Source organism: Chiloscyllium plagiosum, unplaced genomic scaffold (assembly GCF_037043375.1).
Source record: "Chiloscyllium plagiosum isolate Xiang-an unplaced genomic scaffold, Cpla_swu_hap1 HiC_scaffold_11, whole genome shotgun sequence".
NCBI classification, from domain to species: Eukaryota; Metazoa; Chordata; class Chondrichthyes; order Orectolobiformes; family Hemiscylliidae; genus Chiloscyllium; species Chiloscyllium plagiosum.
This window is the reverse complement of record NW_028270149.1, coordinates 19,010,866-19,030,520: the sequence shown is the minus strand read 5'-3', so window position 1 is coordinate 19,030,520 and position 19,655 is coordinate 19,010,866. Positions and strand designations below refer to the sequence as shown.

The 19,655-nt window shown below is 40.7% G+C and overlaps 1 protein-coding gene across 4 annotated transcripts in view; it reads left to right on the top strand.

Moving 5' to 3' along the window:
- Positions 1-8,044: 8,044 nt before the first annotated feature.
- septin6 (septin 6) overlaps positions 8,045-19,655 on the top strand; it is an 82,527-nt gene continuing 70,916 nt past the window's right edge. For 3 of the 4 annotated variants that reach the window (XM_043705086.2, XM_043705084.2, XM_043705087.2), the window contains exon 1: positions 8,045-8,193. In XM_043705086.2, the coding sequence (XP_043561021.1) occupies positions 8,107-8,193 (87 nt within the window). In that variant the 5' untranslated portion in view covers positions 8,045-8,106. The remainder of the gene's footprint in view (positions 8,194-19,655) is intronic. The other variant, XM_043705085.2, reaches the window with a different exon arrangement.

Genomic DNA, 19,655 nt, shown 5'->3' with positions numbered 1-19,655 from the left:
CGGGAAGTAACTTCGAAATAAAACTTCACTGCACCAAATAGAAGTACGGTCAGACTTTTGAAACAGATTTGAATTATAATTTTAATATAAATATGTTTAGAAGGTTCGCTAAGAGATATGGAACAAATAAAGGTCTGATTACACTATTTATTAATCGAACAGGGAGAAGAATCCGGTTTGAAATTAAGTAATTATAGAATCAAACGTACCTCTTCAGATACGCACATCCGTTGTTCTACAGACTTGCTGCAAGTTTATTTGTTATTGATCATATGCAGATGTTCAGACTTCACAAGATAGAAAGAACGTTGCAACGAGTAAGGCAGAGAATTAAAAAGGAAATAAAACGAACGAGTCATAGAGCGTGGGAAACGGACACCAGCCCAATTCGTCCATGCCGACCAGCAATCCTAAATTGATCTTGTCCCAATTGCCAGCATTTGGCCCATATCCCTCTCATCTCCTCCTATTCATGTACCCATCCAGGTGCCTTTCATGTGTTATTATTGCACCAGCCTCCACCAATTCCTCTGGCAGCTCATTCCATACACTCACCATCCTCTGAGTGAAAATGTTGCCTCTTAGGTCCTTTTTCAATTTTTCCAGTCTCACCTTAAACCTATACAGTCTAGTTTTGGAGTCCCCCACCCTGGAAAAAAAAACCTTGGCTTCACCCTATCCATGCTCTTTTTATAACTCTCTACAAATTCACCCCTCAACCAGGGAAAATAGTCCTAATCTATTCAACCTTTCCCCATTGTTCAAACCCTCCAATCTCAGCAACATTCTTGAAAATCTTTTCTGCACCCTTTCAAGTTTAACAACACATTTGCCACAGCAGGGAGACCAGAATTGAATGCAGTATTCCAAAAGTGGCCTCATCAATGTCCTGTACAGCTGCAATATGACCTCCCAACTCCTATACTCCATGAACTGACCAAGAAAGCAAGCATAGTAAACATCTTCTTCACTATCCTGTCTACCTGCAACTCCACCTTCAAGGAACTATGAACCTGCACCTTAAGATTTGTTTGCTCAGCAACATTCCCCAGGACTCTTCCGGTAAATGTATAAATTCCACCCTGATTAACCTTACCAAAATACAACATCTCACACTTACTTAAATTCAACCCAATCTGATCAAGGTCCCATTGTACTCTGAGACAGCCATCTTCATCGATCACTAGACCACCAATTTTGGTGTCACTCATTGAGTCATAGAGTCAAAGATGTACAGCATGGAAACAGACCCTTTGTCCATGCAGATCAGATATCCTTAAATAATCTAGCTAGTCCTATTTGCCAGTATTTGGCCCATATCCTCTAGGTCGAGAGTGTAGTGCTGGAAAAGCACAGCAGTTCAGGCAGCATCTGAGGAGCAGGAGAATCGAAATTTCGGCATAAGCCCTTTGTCAGGAATGAGCTCATTCCTGATGAAGGGCTTTTGCCCAAAACATCAATTCTCCTGCTCCTCGGATGCTGCCTGACCTGCTGTGCTTTTCCAGCACTATACTCTCGTCTCTGATCTCCAGAATCTGTAGTCCTCACTTTCTACCCATATCCCTCTAAACCTTTCCTATTCATCTACCCATTCAGATGCTTTTCAACTGTTATTATAGTACCAGTCTCCACCACTCCCTCTGGCAGTTAATTCCATATACACACCATCTTCTGCATGAAAAAGTTGCCCCTTATGTCCCTTTTAAATCTTTCCCCTCTCACCTTAAATCTATGCCTTCTAATTTTGGACTCCCCTTCTCTGGGGAAAAGACCTATTCACCCTATCCATGCCCCTCATTATTTTATAGTTCTCCTTGTATTCCATGAGATCCAACCATGCCAACTAGTCTACCATGAGGAACCTTGTCAAACACCTTAGTGAAGTCCATATAGATCACGTCTACCACTCAGCCCTCTGCATACATGTATTGGTCTTACTCTGATTTGCCTTACCAAAATGTAGCACCTCACATTCATCTAGATTAAACTCCATCTGCCACTCCTCAGCCCATCAGCCCATCTGATCGAGGTCCCATTATACTTTGAGATAACCTTCTTTGCTGTCCAGTACACCACCAATTTTTGTGTCATTTGCAAATTTACAAACCATACCTCCTACATTCATATCCAAATCATTTATATAAATGACAAAAGGCAGTGTACCCAGCACTGATCCTTGCAGTGCACCGTTGGTCACAAGCGTCCAGTCCCAAAAACAACCATGCACCACCACCCTCTGTCATCTACCTTCAAGCCAATTTTGTTTCCAAATGGCTAGCTCTCCCTGGATCCTATGTGATCTGATCTTGTTAATCAGTCTACCTCACAGAGCCTTGATGTCCATATCAACAATGTCCACTGCTATGCTTACATCAATCTTCTTTGCGAGCTGTTGCATTTTGCTAAGGCAAATCAAGGTAGGACTTATACACTTAATGATAAGTTCTGGCTGATGTGGCAGAGCAAAGAGACCTTGTGGTGCAGGTTCATAGATTTTCCTGCAGATGCTGGAAACCAGTTTAGATCAGAGTGGTGCTGGAAAAGCACAGCAGGTCAGGCAGCATCCGAGGAGCAGGAAAATCGACGTTTCGGGTAAAAGCCCTTCACAATTCCATACAAGGGGTCTAGTGCTTAAAAATGGGATGAGAGTAGAATGGTTGTTTGATGATCAGCACAGACATGATGGGTTGAAAATCTTCCTTCCATGCTGTAAATTTGGGAAAGCAAATCTTATCAGGACTTATACACTTAATGGTAAAGTCCTAAGGAGTGCTGCTGAACAAAGAGATCTTGGAGTGCAGGTTCATAACTCCTTGAAAGTAGAGTCACAGGTAGATAGGATAGTGAAGAAGACATTTGGTATGCTTTCCATTATTGGTCAGAGTATTGAGTACAGGAGTTGGGAGGTCATGTTGTGGCTGTACAGGACATTGGTTAGGCCACTGTTGGAATATTGCATGCAATTCTTGTCTCCTTCCTATCGGAAAGATGTTGTGAAACTTAAAAGGGTTCTGAAAGTATTTGCAAGGATGTTGCCAGGGTTGAAGGATTTGAGCTATAGGGAGAGGTTGAACAGGCTAGGGCTGTTTTCCTGGGACGATTGGAGGCTGAGGGGTGACCTTATAAAGGTTTATAAAATCATGAGGGGCATGATAGGGTAAATAGACAAAGTCTTTTCCCTGGGGTGGGGGAGCCCAGAACTAGAAGGCATAGGTTTAGGTGAGAGGGGAAAAATACAAAAGAGACCTATGGGGCAATCTTTTTCAGGCAGAGGATGGTGCATGTATGGAATGGGCTACCAGAGGAAGTGGTGGAGGATTGTACAATTGCAACATTTAAAATGCATCTGGATGAGTATATGAACAGGAAGGGTTTGGAGGGAAATGGGCTGGGTGCTGGCAGGTGGGATTAGATTGGGTTGGGATATCTGGTCGGCATGGATGAGTTGGACTGAATGGTCTGTTTCCCTGCTGTACATTTCTATGACCCTATGACCCTATGACTCTTTTAATTGAAATCAATGCCATAACTTAAAAGCTTTTAACATTTATTTTCTCTCTGCTAACCTTCTCCTTGTGTTCTGAAAGGATTTTTTTCATCTGCTACCATACAAGTGCCAGTCTTGGATTTCATCAGGGTATTTGACAATGGAAGGCAGCATAATTATTACTGCCTCACACAATATTTGTTGACATTTTACAGCAGAGGCTATGTTATGAAATTATCTAAAATACTCAAAGAGCAAATAAATGACTGCATCTCCATGCATTTGGAATAGCCGAGAACAATGGATGGGGCAAACATTGGCGATGTTAGAACCTAAACGTAAATTGAACAGTAAATTGATGTAGGTCAGTACCAGTTCTGGGTATTGGTGTATATAAAGCAAATTGTACTGAGTGGGAGCACTGAAACTAATGAGAAATTAGGCAACGGTTATATTGAAACTACCTTTCCCACACTCACTCTTAAGCCTGGCACACAGTCTAATAAGGAGAAAGTGAGGACTGCAGATGCTAGAGATCAGAGCTTAAAAATGTGTTGCTGGAAAAGCACAGCAGGTCAGGCAGCATCAAAGGAACAGGAGAATCGACGTTTCGGGCATAAGCTCTTATTCAGGATTCCTGAAGAAGGGCTTATGCCCGAAACGTCGTTTCTCCTGTTCCTTTGACTAATAACTTAAGTTATATTGTCCAGACAGTTTGCTGTGAGTTCAGACATGAATTGGTTGCCTTCATTTGGTCTCCAATATCTTAATGCCACTTTTACAATGATCCAATCTTGAAACTACTGTACCCAATAGAATGGTAACAATGTGGCTGAACTGTTACATCTCCCAACATCTGCATTTTCTCATCTTTTCTGAAGGTGCTGACTTAGAGTAGAATAGAATTGCCTTTATTGTCAACATGCACTCAGTGATAAGTTTGTAATGTCACCGCTTTGGCATCATATTAGGTACAGGATACCTAGGTACAGATACTTTAGTGTTAGTTACAGAAGTAAAAGAGTGAAAGAAAAGGTCTAGCATAAGAATACAAAGTTTTAAAAAGTACTTGAATTACTCAAAGTCCAGAATAAGAACTAAAGTATCTTTAAAAAGTACTCAAATTACAGTCCTTTTCACTGAATCAGAGTCTGCTGGGCTTCAGAACTCGAGGTCTTGCTGCCTTCTTGTGCTGGCTTCTGGCCTCGGACCTGCCATCAAGACTTATACTGATTTATGGCTGTGGTAGTGTTAGTTGGTAGCACTCTCACTGAAAGTCTCTAGGTTCAAATCCCACTCCCAGATTGGAGCTTAAACATCAAGGCTCCAAAGGAGTACTACATCACTGGAGGTGCCATTATTCAGATCAGATGTTTAACCTATCCGTTCTATCAGCTAGATGTAAAATATCAAATTGCAATATTTGAAGAAGTGCCAGTGGAGTTATCCCTTGTGCCAATATTTATCCCTTGATCAATATCACAATTGCTGTTTATGGGAGCTTTTTGTGTGCACATTAGCTGCTATCTTTCCTACAATACAATGATGACATCACAACATACTTCATTGGTCAAATGCTTTGAGGTATGCAATGGCTGTGACAAAACCTATATAAGATTCTCTATGTAAAGGTGCTATATAATTGTCTAGTTCCTGGCCCTCCCATTCACTACAATATCTATGCAGTCACCTGGCGAGCTAAACTACACCCTCACGTCCATTTTTGATGCCCAGTAAAACCAGTGCTCTCTCTTGCACCAGCAATTCCGTGTTTTGTATTGCCCTCCTCTCCACTACTCAAGCACATGGGGCACAGCATATAAAGATATAGTGGACAATTTATTTTGCTACCCACTGCCAGATTTGCTGGATCACAGAAAGCAGTATCAGATACTGTTCTCATCTGCTAACTCTGCTCATTTCCAGGATAATCCTAAAATACAGGATACACTCCTAAGAACAGGACCATCTTATAACCTGTTTCTGCTATATCAATGCTTTCCATAAGCACACCTCATAGATTCATAGAGTTATACAGCATGGAAACACACCCTTCGATCCAATTAGTCCATGCTGACCAGATATCCTAATATGATCTAGTCCCACTTGCCAGAATTTATCTGGCCCAACTTTCTTTAATGCTTTTCACTGTTTGAGTCCAGAACTCACATCCTCTTGAGTTTTTCTTCAAGCCCTCTGTGAGCTCATCTTTTTCACAATGAGTTCCTTCAACGTCATTCTTATCAAACTGGGAATCACCAACTTCTCCTGGTGGCCATGTCAAATAATATTGTGAGTGTGTTTCTCTCTTTATTGTCCCTCTCAAATTCTGCCATTTCAAAAGGTATAACCCTTTTATCCCACCAACCTTGCAAGCTGTTATTCCATCTTCAATGACCCTTTCTTCTCTAAATTCCTTGAAAATGTTGTTGCCTATAAAATCCATGTCATCTTTTTGAGAACTTCATACCTGAACACCTCTAATACTGAATCAATGGTTACCAAAGTGACAAATGGTATCTGTGTAACTGTGATAAAAGTAAACTTTACCTCCTCTTCCTTCTTGGGCTATTTGCATCTATTAACATGGTTGACCACACCATCTTCCTCCAACACTTCACCATTGTCAATCAGTTGGGTGGAACTGCTTTCACCTAGACCCCTTCTTATCTATCCAATCATAGCCGATTATAGTGACTTATTTTCCTCTGGGATACTATTACAAAAAGATAGCAGATGGCTTTAGTAATAAGCTAAAAGACATCACACGATCATCCAAGGAGCCATCTTTGATCCTCTGCTATCTCTCATCTAGATGTTGCATCTTGACATTTTCAGAGGCTCAATGGTGAGCACTTCTACCTCACAGTGCCAAAGACCTGGGTTCAATTCCAGATTTGTAATTCTACCTGTGTGGAGTTTGCACACACTCTCCTAATGTCTGAGTGCTCCAGTTTTCTCCTGCAGTCCAAAGATGTGCAGGCTTGGTGGATTAGCCATGAGAAATGTGGAGTTATGGGGTGGATCTGAGTGGGATGCTCTTCGGAGGGTTGGTATGGGCTGAATGGCCTGCTTCCACACTGTAGGGATTCTATGATTGTTCAGAAGCGCAGTTAGTTTTTGAATACATGTTGACGTCTTACCAGTCAACTTCACCGTGACCACACTCTGTTGCTAAATTATCTGACTACTTATTTGGCTGATCATTTCCCTGATGGATCGGAAGGTTGAGTGGAGGTCTGGTAGAGGTTTTCAAAATCTTGAGGGGTGTACATAGAAAAATACTTCTCTTCGAAAGAAAGAGGAGAAATCGAGGTCACCTATTAAAGATGAATGGCAACAGAACCAATGGTGACAGGATGAAAATCATTTTTTATGCATCGTGTGGTTAGGATGTGGAATGCATAACCTGAAGGCGTGCAGGAGGCAGATTCAATTTCGGACTTGACAAGAAAAAAATGACAGGAAACGGAACAAAACTAAAAACAAACCAGAAATTGTTCTGTTAGTTCTTATATCTGAAGGGTCACTGGACCTGAAACATTAACTCTGTTTTCTCTGCACAGATGCTGCCAGACCTGCTGAGTTCTCCCAGCAATTTTTGTATTTGTTTCGGATTCCAGCGCTTGCAGATTTTCTATGATTCTGTGCTGTAGGTTGGACTGGCAGAGCGGGGTTTGGTCGAAAGTGATTTTGATCGGTCTCCAGAGGAAATTAAGATCGTTCACAGACTGAGACGTATTTAAATTTTAAGAAGAAATTAAATACATGCTTTATTGTGTCCAGTGGAAGGGTGAATCATCCTATGACATATTGGATTAGTCATTGTTTACTATAGGAGGTAAATCAAGTCGATCTAATTCTTTACAGTTTGCGTCAATCCACTGAGACACCAAAGGTTTAGGTATCTTTGAAATTAAACGTGGGTGCTAGTTGCTCTATTGCCGTCTGGCGACATCACCCACTGAGTTTAGTGGGAGGGGAAAAGACACTGAAAAAAACTTGCAGTACACGGAGGTAACAATGACGCCGCCTATGTGACAACAAAATTACTGACATTTCCGCACCTGCTCCACAACAACCACATCATTTGCACAGCAATTTAAAAAAAAACGCATTGTTAAGAAACATGCATCAAACGAATCGCTTCTTTGCAAATGTTTTTTGATTTGAAATTTGCGACCTATATAGTATAAGTAATGCAGTCTTCGGAAGTTTAAAGCGTCGAGAAATGACCATTTTATGGCAATTAAATTAGTGTTCAAATAAAACTGCAAATGTGTTGCTCATGTAGGAACTCCACTAAATTTCTTGAAGCTGGGAAAATAACATTTCGTCAAATCCGAGCAGAAAAAAGATACTTCACGCTTCCGCTATTCTTGCAACAATGTGTCTAACGGGGGATGCTATCATTCTGGAAAGAGGGGATACTATCGACACGCTGATAAAATTTTGATATGGGGGAACGCAGCCGATGGCTGAAAACAGGAATCGAGATTTTAAGGCTTTTTGCATGACACTAGTGAGTGATCAAGCAAAGAAACCATGTGTGAGGTGGAGAGAGACGGAATGTAGCTGTCCTTATCCCCCCCCCTTTGAGCGCAGTGGTAGAGGCCAACATGTATCCAGTGCCTGTGGCTGGGGTCCGCGAGCTTCTTGTCACCAGCGGATCGACAATGGCGGCGGCTGAAGTAGCCCGGCAGATGGTGAGTGAATAGCCTCGCACCCTTCACCTTAAATCTCATTCACACATTTTTATTGCTAAAAGCATTAGCTGTTTTTCTAGTCCGTTTGCACAGCGAGGTTGCATTCTGTATCTTCATTTCGCCCCCAGGCTGCTGGTCAGCTATTGTTCACTGAGGAAAGTGGGGGTGGGTGGGTGGATGGATAGATAGAAAGGGGAAAATAAGTTGGGCGTTGGCTTCATGATCTTAAAATAAAATTGCATCTCACTTAATAGTTCTAAAATCTGAGAAGGCGATGAGGGGGAAGACAGACAGGATTTCCTCGTTGCCTCCCTCCCGCCATTTTCAGCACAGGTAGCTTAGACCCGTTGTAGGAGGAGGGAAACCTTTCCCACTGGCTGCTTTTTAAATGTGCCACCTGCACTTTCTACTTCAGCTTTGTATTTTGTAAAAAAATATTACGGCTTTCAAATGGTGAAATAACAACCCGTTTGTGAACAGTTGAGGGTAACCATTACACGCCTGAAGCCAGAATGGGACAGCATGCAGTTCACGTAACCTAACGGTTCCGATAGTTGATATATTTTACCCAAACATTAAAGGGACGCAATCGGAGCCCTATATTGTATCACTTCACAACCAGGCTTAATACATTATTTGTTAATTAAAATACAGTTTTGCACACTGCGCATGCATAATACTAATTAAATGAGATATAACAAGACAGTTAAGAATGCGTTATAGATTAGATAAAATGCGTGCTTCAAGAGGAAAAGGATGACCTTATAGAGGTTTATAAAACCATGAGGGACATGGATACGGTGAATAGCCAATGTGTTTCCCCGAGGTGGTGGGGGAGGGGGGAGACCAGAGCTGGAGGGCATAGGTGTAAGGTGAGAGGAGAAAGACTTAAAACGACCTGAGCGGTAACTTTTTCACGCAGAGGGTGGTGAGTGAATGGAATGAGCTGCCAGAGGAAGTGGTGGAGGCGGGTACAATTACAGCATTTAAAAGGCATCTGGATGGGTATGTGAATAGGAAGGGTTTAGAGGATATGGGCCAAATGCTGGCAAGTGTGACTAGGTCAGATTGGGATGTCTGTTGGCGTGGACGAGTTGAAGTCAAGGGTCTATTTCCGTGCTGTATGACTCTGACTAAGAAATAATGTGTACAAAGATGTTGAGGCATTGCATTTGTAGTTTAAAGCATGTTCTGTTCTGAATTGTTAGCTCAGAAGGCTAACTATAATATTAAAATCGTTTTTTTGTTTTCAATTAAATAGCCAACAATGTTGTCAAAATATGATGTAACAGAGTCATGCAAATTGAACTGGAGTGACTTATGCTGTTACTCCACAGCATGTTCTGGTAGAATGATTTAGCCTCCCAATAGGAGTTGTAACATGTTATTCACTCTTGGCCTGCCATCCACATTCTACTTTTGAGGAAGGGTCACTCCACTCAAAATGTTAACTCTGATTTCCCTCCACAGGTGCTCCCAGACCTGCTCAGCTTTTCCAACAATATCTATTTTTGTCTCTGATTTACAGCATCTGCAGTTCTTTTAATTTTTATCCCAGTTTTAATTACTCCAGTCTTGGTAACCATGTCCTTTGTTACATGGATCACATGCTCTGGAATTTCCTCCTAGTGTGTCTGTTTCCAAACTTGAACTATTACTTAAAATGTACCATTTTAATCAAGCTTTTGGTTATATTCATTAATACCTCTTTATGTCGTGTAGATTTTGTTCCTGTGAAGCACCTTGGGGCATTTTATTCTGTTACAGACAATACAAATCCCAAGTCATGTGCTTAAAAAGTCCCGATGGCCTTAAAATTAGCTGTGAATCACATAATAGCAGCAAATGTATTTATTAATGTTTGTGCATTGCTCTGCTTTCTAATTCAGTCATTCTGTAATGGATTTCAGTCACGAACCTCTTGTGCCACCAACTTTTCTGCTTGTGGATAACTGAAAGTTTAAGCCAGTGTTTTTTATTTAATGCACGTTTGGCATATTATATGGTTGGGTTATGGTAAAAGATCCCCAGGGCTAGTAGACAGCTGGCCCATTGAACTCTTTATATGTAACGTCTTTTAGCATATTACTAAAGCCATCTGCTATTTTTTTTGTAACATGTTGGGGGAGGGGGTGTCGGGGCTGAGTAAATGGTGGTGGGGGATGAGGGGGAGTGTTATGCAATAAACCTAAACATTTCACTAAAATTTTAAAGGTTGAGGATCATTTTAGAGTTTATCGAGGTGAAAGATGTTAATGTTGAAAATTTAATTCATTACGTATATTTGTTTTTAAGTTTGTTACTCAGATGTGATGTTTGTAAAAGTTGCACTTATAAGCCCACAGATGTTGGTGGTGGGTCTTCCCTTTTACTAGAATGGCACTCTCATGATGATGTCAGATAGCAAGTTTCAGGATATCATTCCAGCTATAGTTAGGAGCACATGTTACATTCCCAAGTCATATTGTGTGAATTGGAGATGAGTGCTTCCAAAGTGTTGTTTTACTGCCCTTTGGAGATTTGGGGAATGAGGTGCTGGTGCATTGGGGAATTGCTGTAAATTGCTCTTGTAGATGATGCATCAGTAACGGGGGGGGGGGGAAATGATATTGAGCCCAGGGGCATTCATGAAGCGAACTACTGTCCTGAATGGGTGTTGAACACTGTTGTGGCTGCAGACATCCAGCCAGTGATGTGTAGTCTAACATTTCTGACTTGACAGGCACCAGCATCAAGTTAAGGCAGAAGTAACACAGCCTAACAATGCAAAAATAAGCTTTCATTGTCCTGTCTTGCTTCAGTCAGAATTCCAGAAGAGCATGGTTAGCACTGTCGCCTCACTGGGTTCAATTCCACCTTTCAGGTGACTGTGCAAACCCACACAGGTGTTCTCCTGTGTCTGCGTGGGTTTCCTCTGGATGCTCTGCTTTCCTCCCACAGTCCAAATATGTGCACATTAGGTGGATTGGTCATGCTAAATGTCCCACAGTGTCCATGGATATACAGGCTGGGAGGGTTATCTATGGGAAATACAGGGTTACAGGAATTAGGGTAAGGGGTGAATCAGGGTGGGATGCTCTTCGGAGGGTTGGTGTGGACTCAATGGGCCAAATGGCCTGCTTCCACACTGGAGGGAGTCTATGATTCAATGAAGAGCACCTCTCGCTACTGAAGGCGTCAATTCCACTAGCATTGCTTCATTCTCTGTGGTCATTCTGAGTAGGGCATCAAAATGCTATGCTGGTACAGGTCGTATTGTAGTGTTATTCCAACCAGATAGTGTTGAGATTGACAAGCTCGTTTTACTCGGTGGCAGCAGAAAATGTAGACAAATGTCAAAACCTACTGTTCCAGCCAGTTCCCCAACTTCAGTTACTGAATTTCATCTGATGTCCCTAGGATGTGTTGCAGCCTTGCAACAGATACCTGGCTATTTTGTTTTTAACTATTAGCTTGTAAGCATTACTTTAATTTTATCCTTGGTGTTTATCCTTTCCATTTGGTGCTGCCAGGTTTTCCATTATAGCCACTAACACCTTTCCTTTAAAGTTTTGCTGTGACCTGGCATTCTATGACAGGAAGTGCAGGGTTGTAATGGCACCAGTTGGCAGAGAAAGTACATTTGGAAACTAATTATTTTAATATTATGCATGCAAATAATCAGCACCCCTAACTTATTTTAATATTTCACAATACTGAGGACATATGATTTCTGTGGGTTTCCAGTGTGACATAATTAAATTATTAATGCCCTTGAATTTGCTTTTCAAGTGGATGCCTTTCCTAATGCCGATGTTGCATTGTTGACTTTGGAAGGATAAAGGTAACGTTGGAAATGCTGACGTTGCTGAGCCATACAAGAGACTTCAGAGTTTGGTTACCAGAGTCTGTTTTGTGTGGGGAAATTTGAACAGTGGTAACAATTTGGTCCCTTAGGTTATGGGATGAATATTCAATATCATTCCCAAATTGTGACTCCTGTTGGAAATATGTACCAGTGGATATTGCATTAGAGCAAGGTTAGATTTGGTTGTTATGTTCTAGGTATTTGAATACTGTGCTGACGCCCATTTTGTAAACATCTCCACTTGGTTGCCACTTAGCTAATGCACTAGAATTTGCTGTTATCACAGCTGATATCCCAGAAGGAATCAAAATCTTTCGGTGAGAGCAGGAAAATTACAAAGTACTTTTAGAGTAGACGAAAAATCAAAAGGTTGTGTTTGGAGATTTGATACCACAATCTTAACGAGTGCTGAGTGTGAATAAGTGGTTTCTTCCATCAAGGAGGAAAATGAAGTTGTCAGATTTTTGAAGTCAGGCTTATGACTTGCACTTAACATTAAATGAATAAACCCTTCATCATGTCGAAAATGAGAATTTAAAAACAGAAATATGTTTAAGAAATGTCATTTTGAAATCTGGTACTGTGTATTTTTCTGTTTTACCAGCAAGGATCTTGCAGAAGCTATTGTGTATTTTAACCCTATAGTATCACAGTAAACCTAAGTTCTATTCATTTACTGCCAAGTATCCTGTTTTCAGTTCCCTTCCTGCATTTAATTAACAATAATTGCTTGTGTGTATTGTTTCACTCAACAGTTTTGTTGTTTTTGCTGTGTGCAGTACTTATTACCATTTCTTTCCCTCGTGCAGTATCATTAGACAATCCCATTCCACTGCCTCTTGAAAATCTAGCACTTAGTCAATTCATTAGCCAAATGTATGGTGACAATGAACATATGTGTAATTTTTATGAAGATGCTTGGAGTTTTGTGATGGGGCTGAGTCTGTTGTTTTGCATTGACTACACTGAGTCTATATGCACATAACTTTTCATTGTATGCTACCTTATCCCAAGGTCTCAATACAGTTTTGTATACTAAGCCACCTTTTAAAGTTAATTTGAATTTGGCATTAGGAATGAGTCAGAGTGAGCTTCAATGGCTAGCTGATTTTGTTTCCACTTTAAAGAAGGTTTGGTCTACTGTATTTAATTATGCAGTACTAAATTATCCTTTATCTCTGATTTAAGACTCCTCCCTCCTCCCCCAACCCCCACCCCCACTCCCACTCCCTTTCAGAATAGGTGGAGTTATTCTGAACCCATTAATATCATCCTCTCCTTCCTACTTTGAATCCAAACCAACCATTTCAACTCTTTCTAGCCACCCTTTACACCCATTCTGCTCTCTCTATGATCTCTCCTTATACAATCAGGAGCCAAAGCAATGCACTTTAAAACCTACGATCATGATATAGCCAAGTATAAATTGCAGTTCTATGTATCGTAGAGAGTATGGTGCTGGATAAGCACAGCAGGTCACGCAGCATCCAAGGAACAGGAGAATTGACTTTTTGGGTGAGCCTGAAATGTTGATCCTCCTGCTCCTCGGATGCTGCCTGACCTGGTGTGCTTTTCCAGCACCACACTCATGACTCTGATCTCCAGCATCTGCAGTCCTCACTTTCTCCTACATGTATAGTAGTCATAGCTTGGCATGGTGTGCACTTTGAACCATTCCTATTCAAAGCTAATAATTCTCATTTGTGTTATCTCACTGGAAGTTGATTAAACCACACCCTTCTGACACAGACTGTTTTCTTGTGTAAAATTTACAACACAGATCATTGGGGCCCAACTTGTGTTCCTGAAGAGTCCCTCCCACTTTACAACTGCCATCCTGTTCATGTACTTACGCACAGAATAAGGGGGAAAAATGTCACCGTCAGATCGGCAAGCTGTGACTAATGGGGTACTGCAAGGATCTGTGCTTCAACCTCAGCTGTTTGCAGTTGATGTGGAGGTGGAGGCCTAATGTAATATTTCCAAGTTTGCTACTAATACAAAACTAAGTGAGATGTGAGTTATGAGGAGGGTGAAAAAAGGCATCAAGGGGATTTAAAGGGATAAGTGAGCAAGAATATAATATGGAAAAAAATGAGGTTATCCACTTTGGTAGGAAAAGCAAATTTAGAATATATATGTCCTGTTCATGAGCCATTGAACGTTAATGTATAGGTGCAGCAAGCAATTAGGGAGGCAAATCATATGTTGACTTTTATAGTGAGAGAATTTTAGTACAAAGGTAAGTGTGGCTTTCTAGACGTTTTACACTTGGTGAAGCCATGTTTGGAGTATTGTGTACAGTTTTGGTCTCCTTATCCAAGGAAAAAAAAGTACTTGCCGTAGAACAACTGCAAAGAACATTCACAAGACTGAATTGTGGAATGGTAGAGTTGTCCTATGATTAAAGATTGAGGAGACTGGGCCTGCATTCTCTGGAGTTTAGAAGAGTTTTCTGTGTAAAAAGCATACCTCTGTCATCTCCCCTAAACCTTCCTCCAGTTACCTTCAAGTTATATCCCCTTATGATAGACATTTCCACCATGGGATTAAGTCTCTGGCTATCCATTCTATCTATGCTTCTCAACATCTTGTACGCCTCTGTCAAGTCACCTCTCATCCTTCTCCGGTCCAATGAGAAAAGCCCTACCTCCCTCAATCTTTCTTCATAAGATATGCCCGCCAGAGCACCTGCAAAGAACATTCATCAGACCAAATTGTGGAATGGTAGGGTTGTCCTTTGATGAAAGATCGCAGAGACTGGGCCTGCATTCTCTGGAGCTTAGAGTGAAAAGTAACCTAATTGAATCTTACAAAATTCTTTAGAGTGCAACAGTGTAGATAAGGGAAGAATGTTTCCACTGGTTATGTGGAACATGGGCTACAAATAAAGTGTAGACCATTTAGGACTGAGATGAAGAATTTGTTCAATACAGAGATTAATAGATTAACATCTCAAATGATTGTGTATTTTAGCACAAATAGAGTTGTACAAACTTCTCTATTTCCTGTTGGCTTCTTAAGCACAAAGTACTTAAATACTTGGCTAAGAAATGCTATATTTAAAAAGAGCAGGCTGTGATACCTGGATTTTGCCAAATTCTTGAAAAATATGAATCAAGTTGTAAGTTTGCATTGACTAAAGGTTTAGTCTTATTTTATGATTTGAACAAACATTGCTCTGTAAAAGGTCTTAGCCTTGACAGTGCTCAGTTTCAACGCATGATTTCCAAAGCCCTGTTGAGAAACTAAATTGAGGCAGAATACAAAGTATGTTTTGTTAGTCATTGGAAAACCACATGCACGGTAGAAAACTGGATGAGTGCATTGGACACACTAGCCTTTCTAATCTGGAAGCCAGCTGTAAAAGTCCTTTCTATGAAATATGGTTGGACTGTCTTGATTTGCTATGCTTGACCTGGGATCACTTGCTGGCAACGTGAAACAGAATTGGGAGCTTCCCCTGTCTCAGCAAGCATTTAAATGAGAAAAAAGTGTAAAAATTAGCAGAATTTAGAGTGATGCCTTTATAAATCGAACAGAATGCTAACGTTTTGAGAGAATTCACACTTTAAACTGCCAAAGCAGAAATTTACAAACAATAGCAAAGTTCCTTCATCAAACTGCAGTTAAACGTGTTGATGGATTCTGTGGAGCAATTCCTGAGAGTATATTTGAGCAGTAGCCTTAAAGGGAAAGGCAATAATAGCAGCTAAACTCAGCCAATGAAAACCTTGTTCTCGTTTATTTTGAAAGTGCCATGCATGCAATGTATGTAATTTGTTCATATAATTGTTTTCAACATTAATAATGAAATGGCAATGTATCATAACTTAGCAAAGTCATTTTGAAAAGAAAGCCAAGTTGTTTCGTGTCTGTTTTGATAAGAGTTGAAAGGAGAGCTACATTTACAAACAGCTGCCAAATTAAAGAATGTCCTTGAGCTTCAAAGGGTATTCAAGAGCCGCCGCCTTCAGCAAACACCTGAGCAATGGTATCTGAATTAAATACTGTCCAATTTCAGCTACAATCTTTACTCCATATAAGCTGTTGCAGAGTCATGGAACAACCTGAGATGAAACCAAGCCCCCACTACTAGATTTTCAGTGCTATATAAATTCCCAAATCAGTTTAAGGGACTTTGTGTGGAAATTATTTTCTTTCTTTTTGAGTGTTTTTCAAATAATGAAGCAATCTATAATGACGAAAATTGTTTAAAACAGAAACTGAAGAGAGTGAAAAGAGGAAACAGGAAATCACTTGTAAACTGTCTTTCTGTCTAGCTTACTTCTCTTGCTCAATTCTGCTTTGAGACCACTTTGTTTAAAGTTTTGTTGTGCAGTATTTTAAAATTTCTCTTGTAGGTGAAACATTTGTGAAGTGAAATTCTTAGGTGCAATGGAATGTTCCATTCTAGTGCGAGCCTAACACCAAGACTAGTGAAAAGCTCTTGTGTAATCATTTTTTGTTTTTCAATGGTTGGATCCCAATTTTACTATGCAACACCTCCATCCTTTTTTAAAGTTGGAATGGACCATGAGGCTGTGTTCTGCAGTGGCTCAGAATGCAGATATACTTCCCACTATGGGATACTCTTCTGTCTGAGCCAGTAGTGAAGGTATCTGTTGTGCCAAATCACTTCATCTAGTGTAAATGCCAAACAGTTGCAAAATGTACCAACCTGTAACAAATAAAGTTAAATATTCTAAGTCATCACTTGAAGTTGAAAATTGTGGTTGAGTGCAACAACTTTAAGTGAATCATGGGTTCCCATAGAAATCATTGGTAAAGCTGGAGTTAGATACCTGTTGACACTTCTAGCCCATAGGACCGATGTGCAAATTGAAATATGTAGCACTATGCATTGCTAGCTGAAGTAACTTGCAAAATAAAACAAATCACCGGATATGACTAATTGCTATACAGTTGTAGGAATCTTCCTACTGAAGGCTGCCCCCTGGAATTTGCACCTAACTAAGCTCAGAGACCAGGAAAGGCAATTTTACTGTACCCATGTACAGCAGCAAACTCATAAGATCATAAAACAATAAGAAATAAGAAAAGGAGTGGGCTGTTTGGCTCCTCGAGCTTGCTCCACCATTCAGTAGGCGCATGTCTGATCCAACATTCCTCATGCAGAAAGTGAGGGCTGCAGATGCTGGAGATCAGAGCTGAAAAATGTGTTGCTGGAAAAGCGCAGCAGGTCAGGCAGCATCAAAGGAGCAGGAGAATCGACGTTTCGGGCATAAGCCCTTCTTCAGGCCCTTCTTCATTCTAAGACTGTGCTCTTTGATCTTAGACTCTCCCATGAGGGGAGACATCCTCTCAGCATTGACCCTGTCAAGTCCCTAAAGAATCCAATATAATTATTGAGATCACCTCTCATTCTTCTAAACTACAGTGAAGAGTACCCTTTGCTCAAAGCCAATTCCTTTGTTCCAGGGATCATCCAAGTGAATGTTTTCTGAATCTTTTCTTAAATAATGGGACAAAAACTATTCTCAGTACTCCAGATGCAGTTTCACCAGCACCTTGTACAGTTGCAGTAAGGCTTACCTACTCTTATACTCCAACTCCTTGAGATAAGGGTCAACATTCAATTAGCTTTCCTGATTATCTGTGTGCTAGCTTTCTGGGTTTCATGCAAAAGTACCTCCAAGTTCCTTTGTGATTGCAGCTTTCTGCAGTTGTTCTCAATTTAAATAATATTCATTTCTTTTATTCTGCTTCTATAATGAATAACTTTGCATTTTTCCACAATTTACTCCATTTGCCAATGTTTTGCTCACTTACCTAACCTACCAATATCTCTCTGTAAGTTGCTGTATTTCTGTCACCAAGCACCTTTGGCTACAGTTCATTCACTTCCTTTCTCCAAGTCATTAATATATATTGTAACCAATCGTAGTCCCAGCAGTGATCCCTGTCGAACCCCACTGGCTGCCAACCCGAAAAAGAACCCCTTATGCCCACTTGCTGTTTCCTGCCCATGAGCTAATTCTCTGACTGTGCCATAAACTTCATATACTTCAATTACTTTTGCCTCTAACCCAGGAAAGGAATACTTGACAAATTTGAAATCGATGTATTTTAAAAATGGGCCTTATGTACAACCCTGTTTTTTTCCTTGGGGTGTGGGGAGGGATGGATGGAGGGGGGGAAAAAAGCTGTTTTGGGCATTGTGCTCTCCTTAGAATGTTGACTCCAAGTTTTTTTTTAAAGCTCAAAACTGCACCCTAGATCTTGATTACATAATCTAGATTGACACTACTGAACATTTGTTATATTGACAGAAGCGCTAGCCTTCTGTTAACTTTATTTCACGGTTCAGTTGAATGTTAAAGGTCCTGTGGTAGCAATTGAAGAAGAACAAATTATCTGTCAGGTTTCCATTCCAATAGTTATTCCTCAACCAAGGCCATCAAAAACAGATTCACTGGTTGTTCATCTTAGTATTATTTGTGGAGGAACTAGGTTCTGGGTTAGAGTGGTGCTGGAAAAGCACAGCAGTTCAGGCAGCATCCGAGGAACAGGAAAATCGACGTTACGGGCAAAAGCCCTTCATCAGGAATAGAGGCAGAGTGCCTGCAGGGTGGAGAGATAAATGAGAGGAGGGTGGGGGTGGAGAGAAAGCATAGAGTACGATAGGTGAATGGGAGTGGGGATGGAGGTGATAGGTCAGAGAGGAGGGTGGGGGAGGGTAGCAAAGAGTACAATGGGTGAGGGGATAAAGGTGATAGGTCAGAGAGGAAGGTAGAGTGGATAGGTGGAAAGGAAGATAGGTAGGTAGGACAAGTCATGGGGACAATGCTGAGCTGGAAGTTTGGAACTGGGGTGAGGTGGGGAAAGGGAAAATGGGGAAACTAGTGAAGTCCACATTGATGCCCTGGGGTTGAAGTGTTTGTGGAGGAACTACTCCAGTGAAAGGTTTGTCACTTTGTTGTCAGTACACACTCAGAAGTTTGAGAGATGCCATTAGGTGTTAAGTAAATCCAATAATTTTTCTGTATAGGATTGATCTAGAGCCAGGTAATTGAGCTTGTCTTATCAAGTTCTAATAAAGAGGAAATAAGTAGCATTTCGTATTCATCCATTAATCTAATTTGAAACTGGGTTGTCTCCCCAACTGTATCAGATTATCACAAACGTTGGTAGCTATATGATTGTTTTCTGTCATTTCTCTACTGAATTTTCTTTCCATTGGTACCTTGTTCCAGTGTACTTAACTTAAATTAGTGCACTACATGCTGACATCAGGCTTCCATTCAATCAGCTCTCATTCAAAGCTGAACAACTTGGTCTCACTACATTTTCCTTAGTTTGGTGTCTTCCTTATTCCCATTGATTGGTCAATCAATCTAACTTCGTATTTTCTATTTGTTTTGTTTGTCGCTTTTCCACGGCGATTTGACGTTTGAATTGCCTGGGTCTAGACTAGAGTGGTGCTGGAAAAGCACAGCAGGTCAGGCAGCATTTGAGGAGCAGGAAAATCGATGTTTCGGGCAAAAGCCCTTCATCAGGTTTGAATTGCCTGATCTGTTGCCACCAAGATTCCTTTCCTTTCGTCTTCAATTATTTCTGTGCAATGTATATAATACTCATCCATCCCTACAAT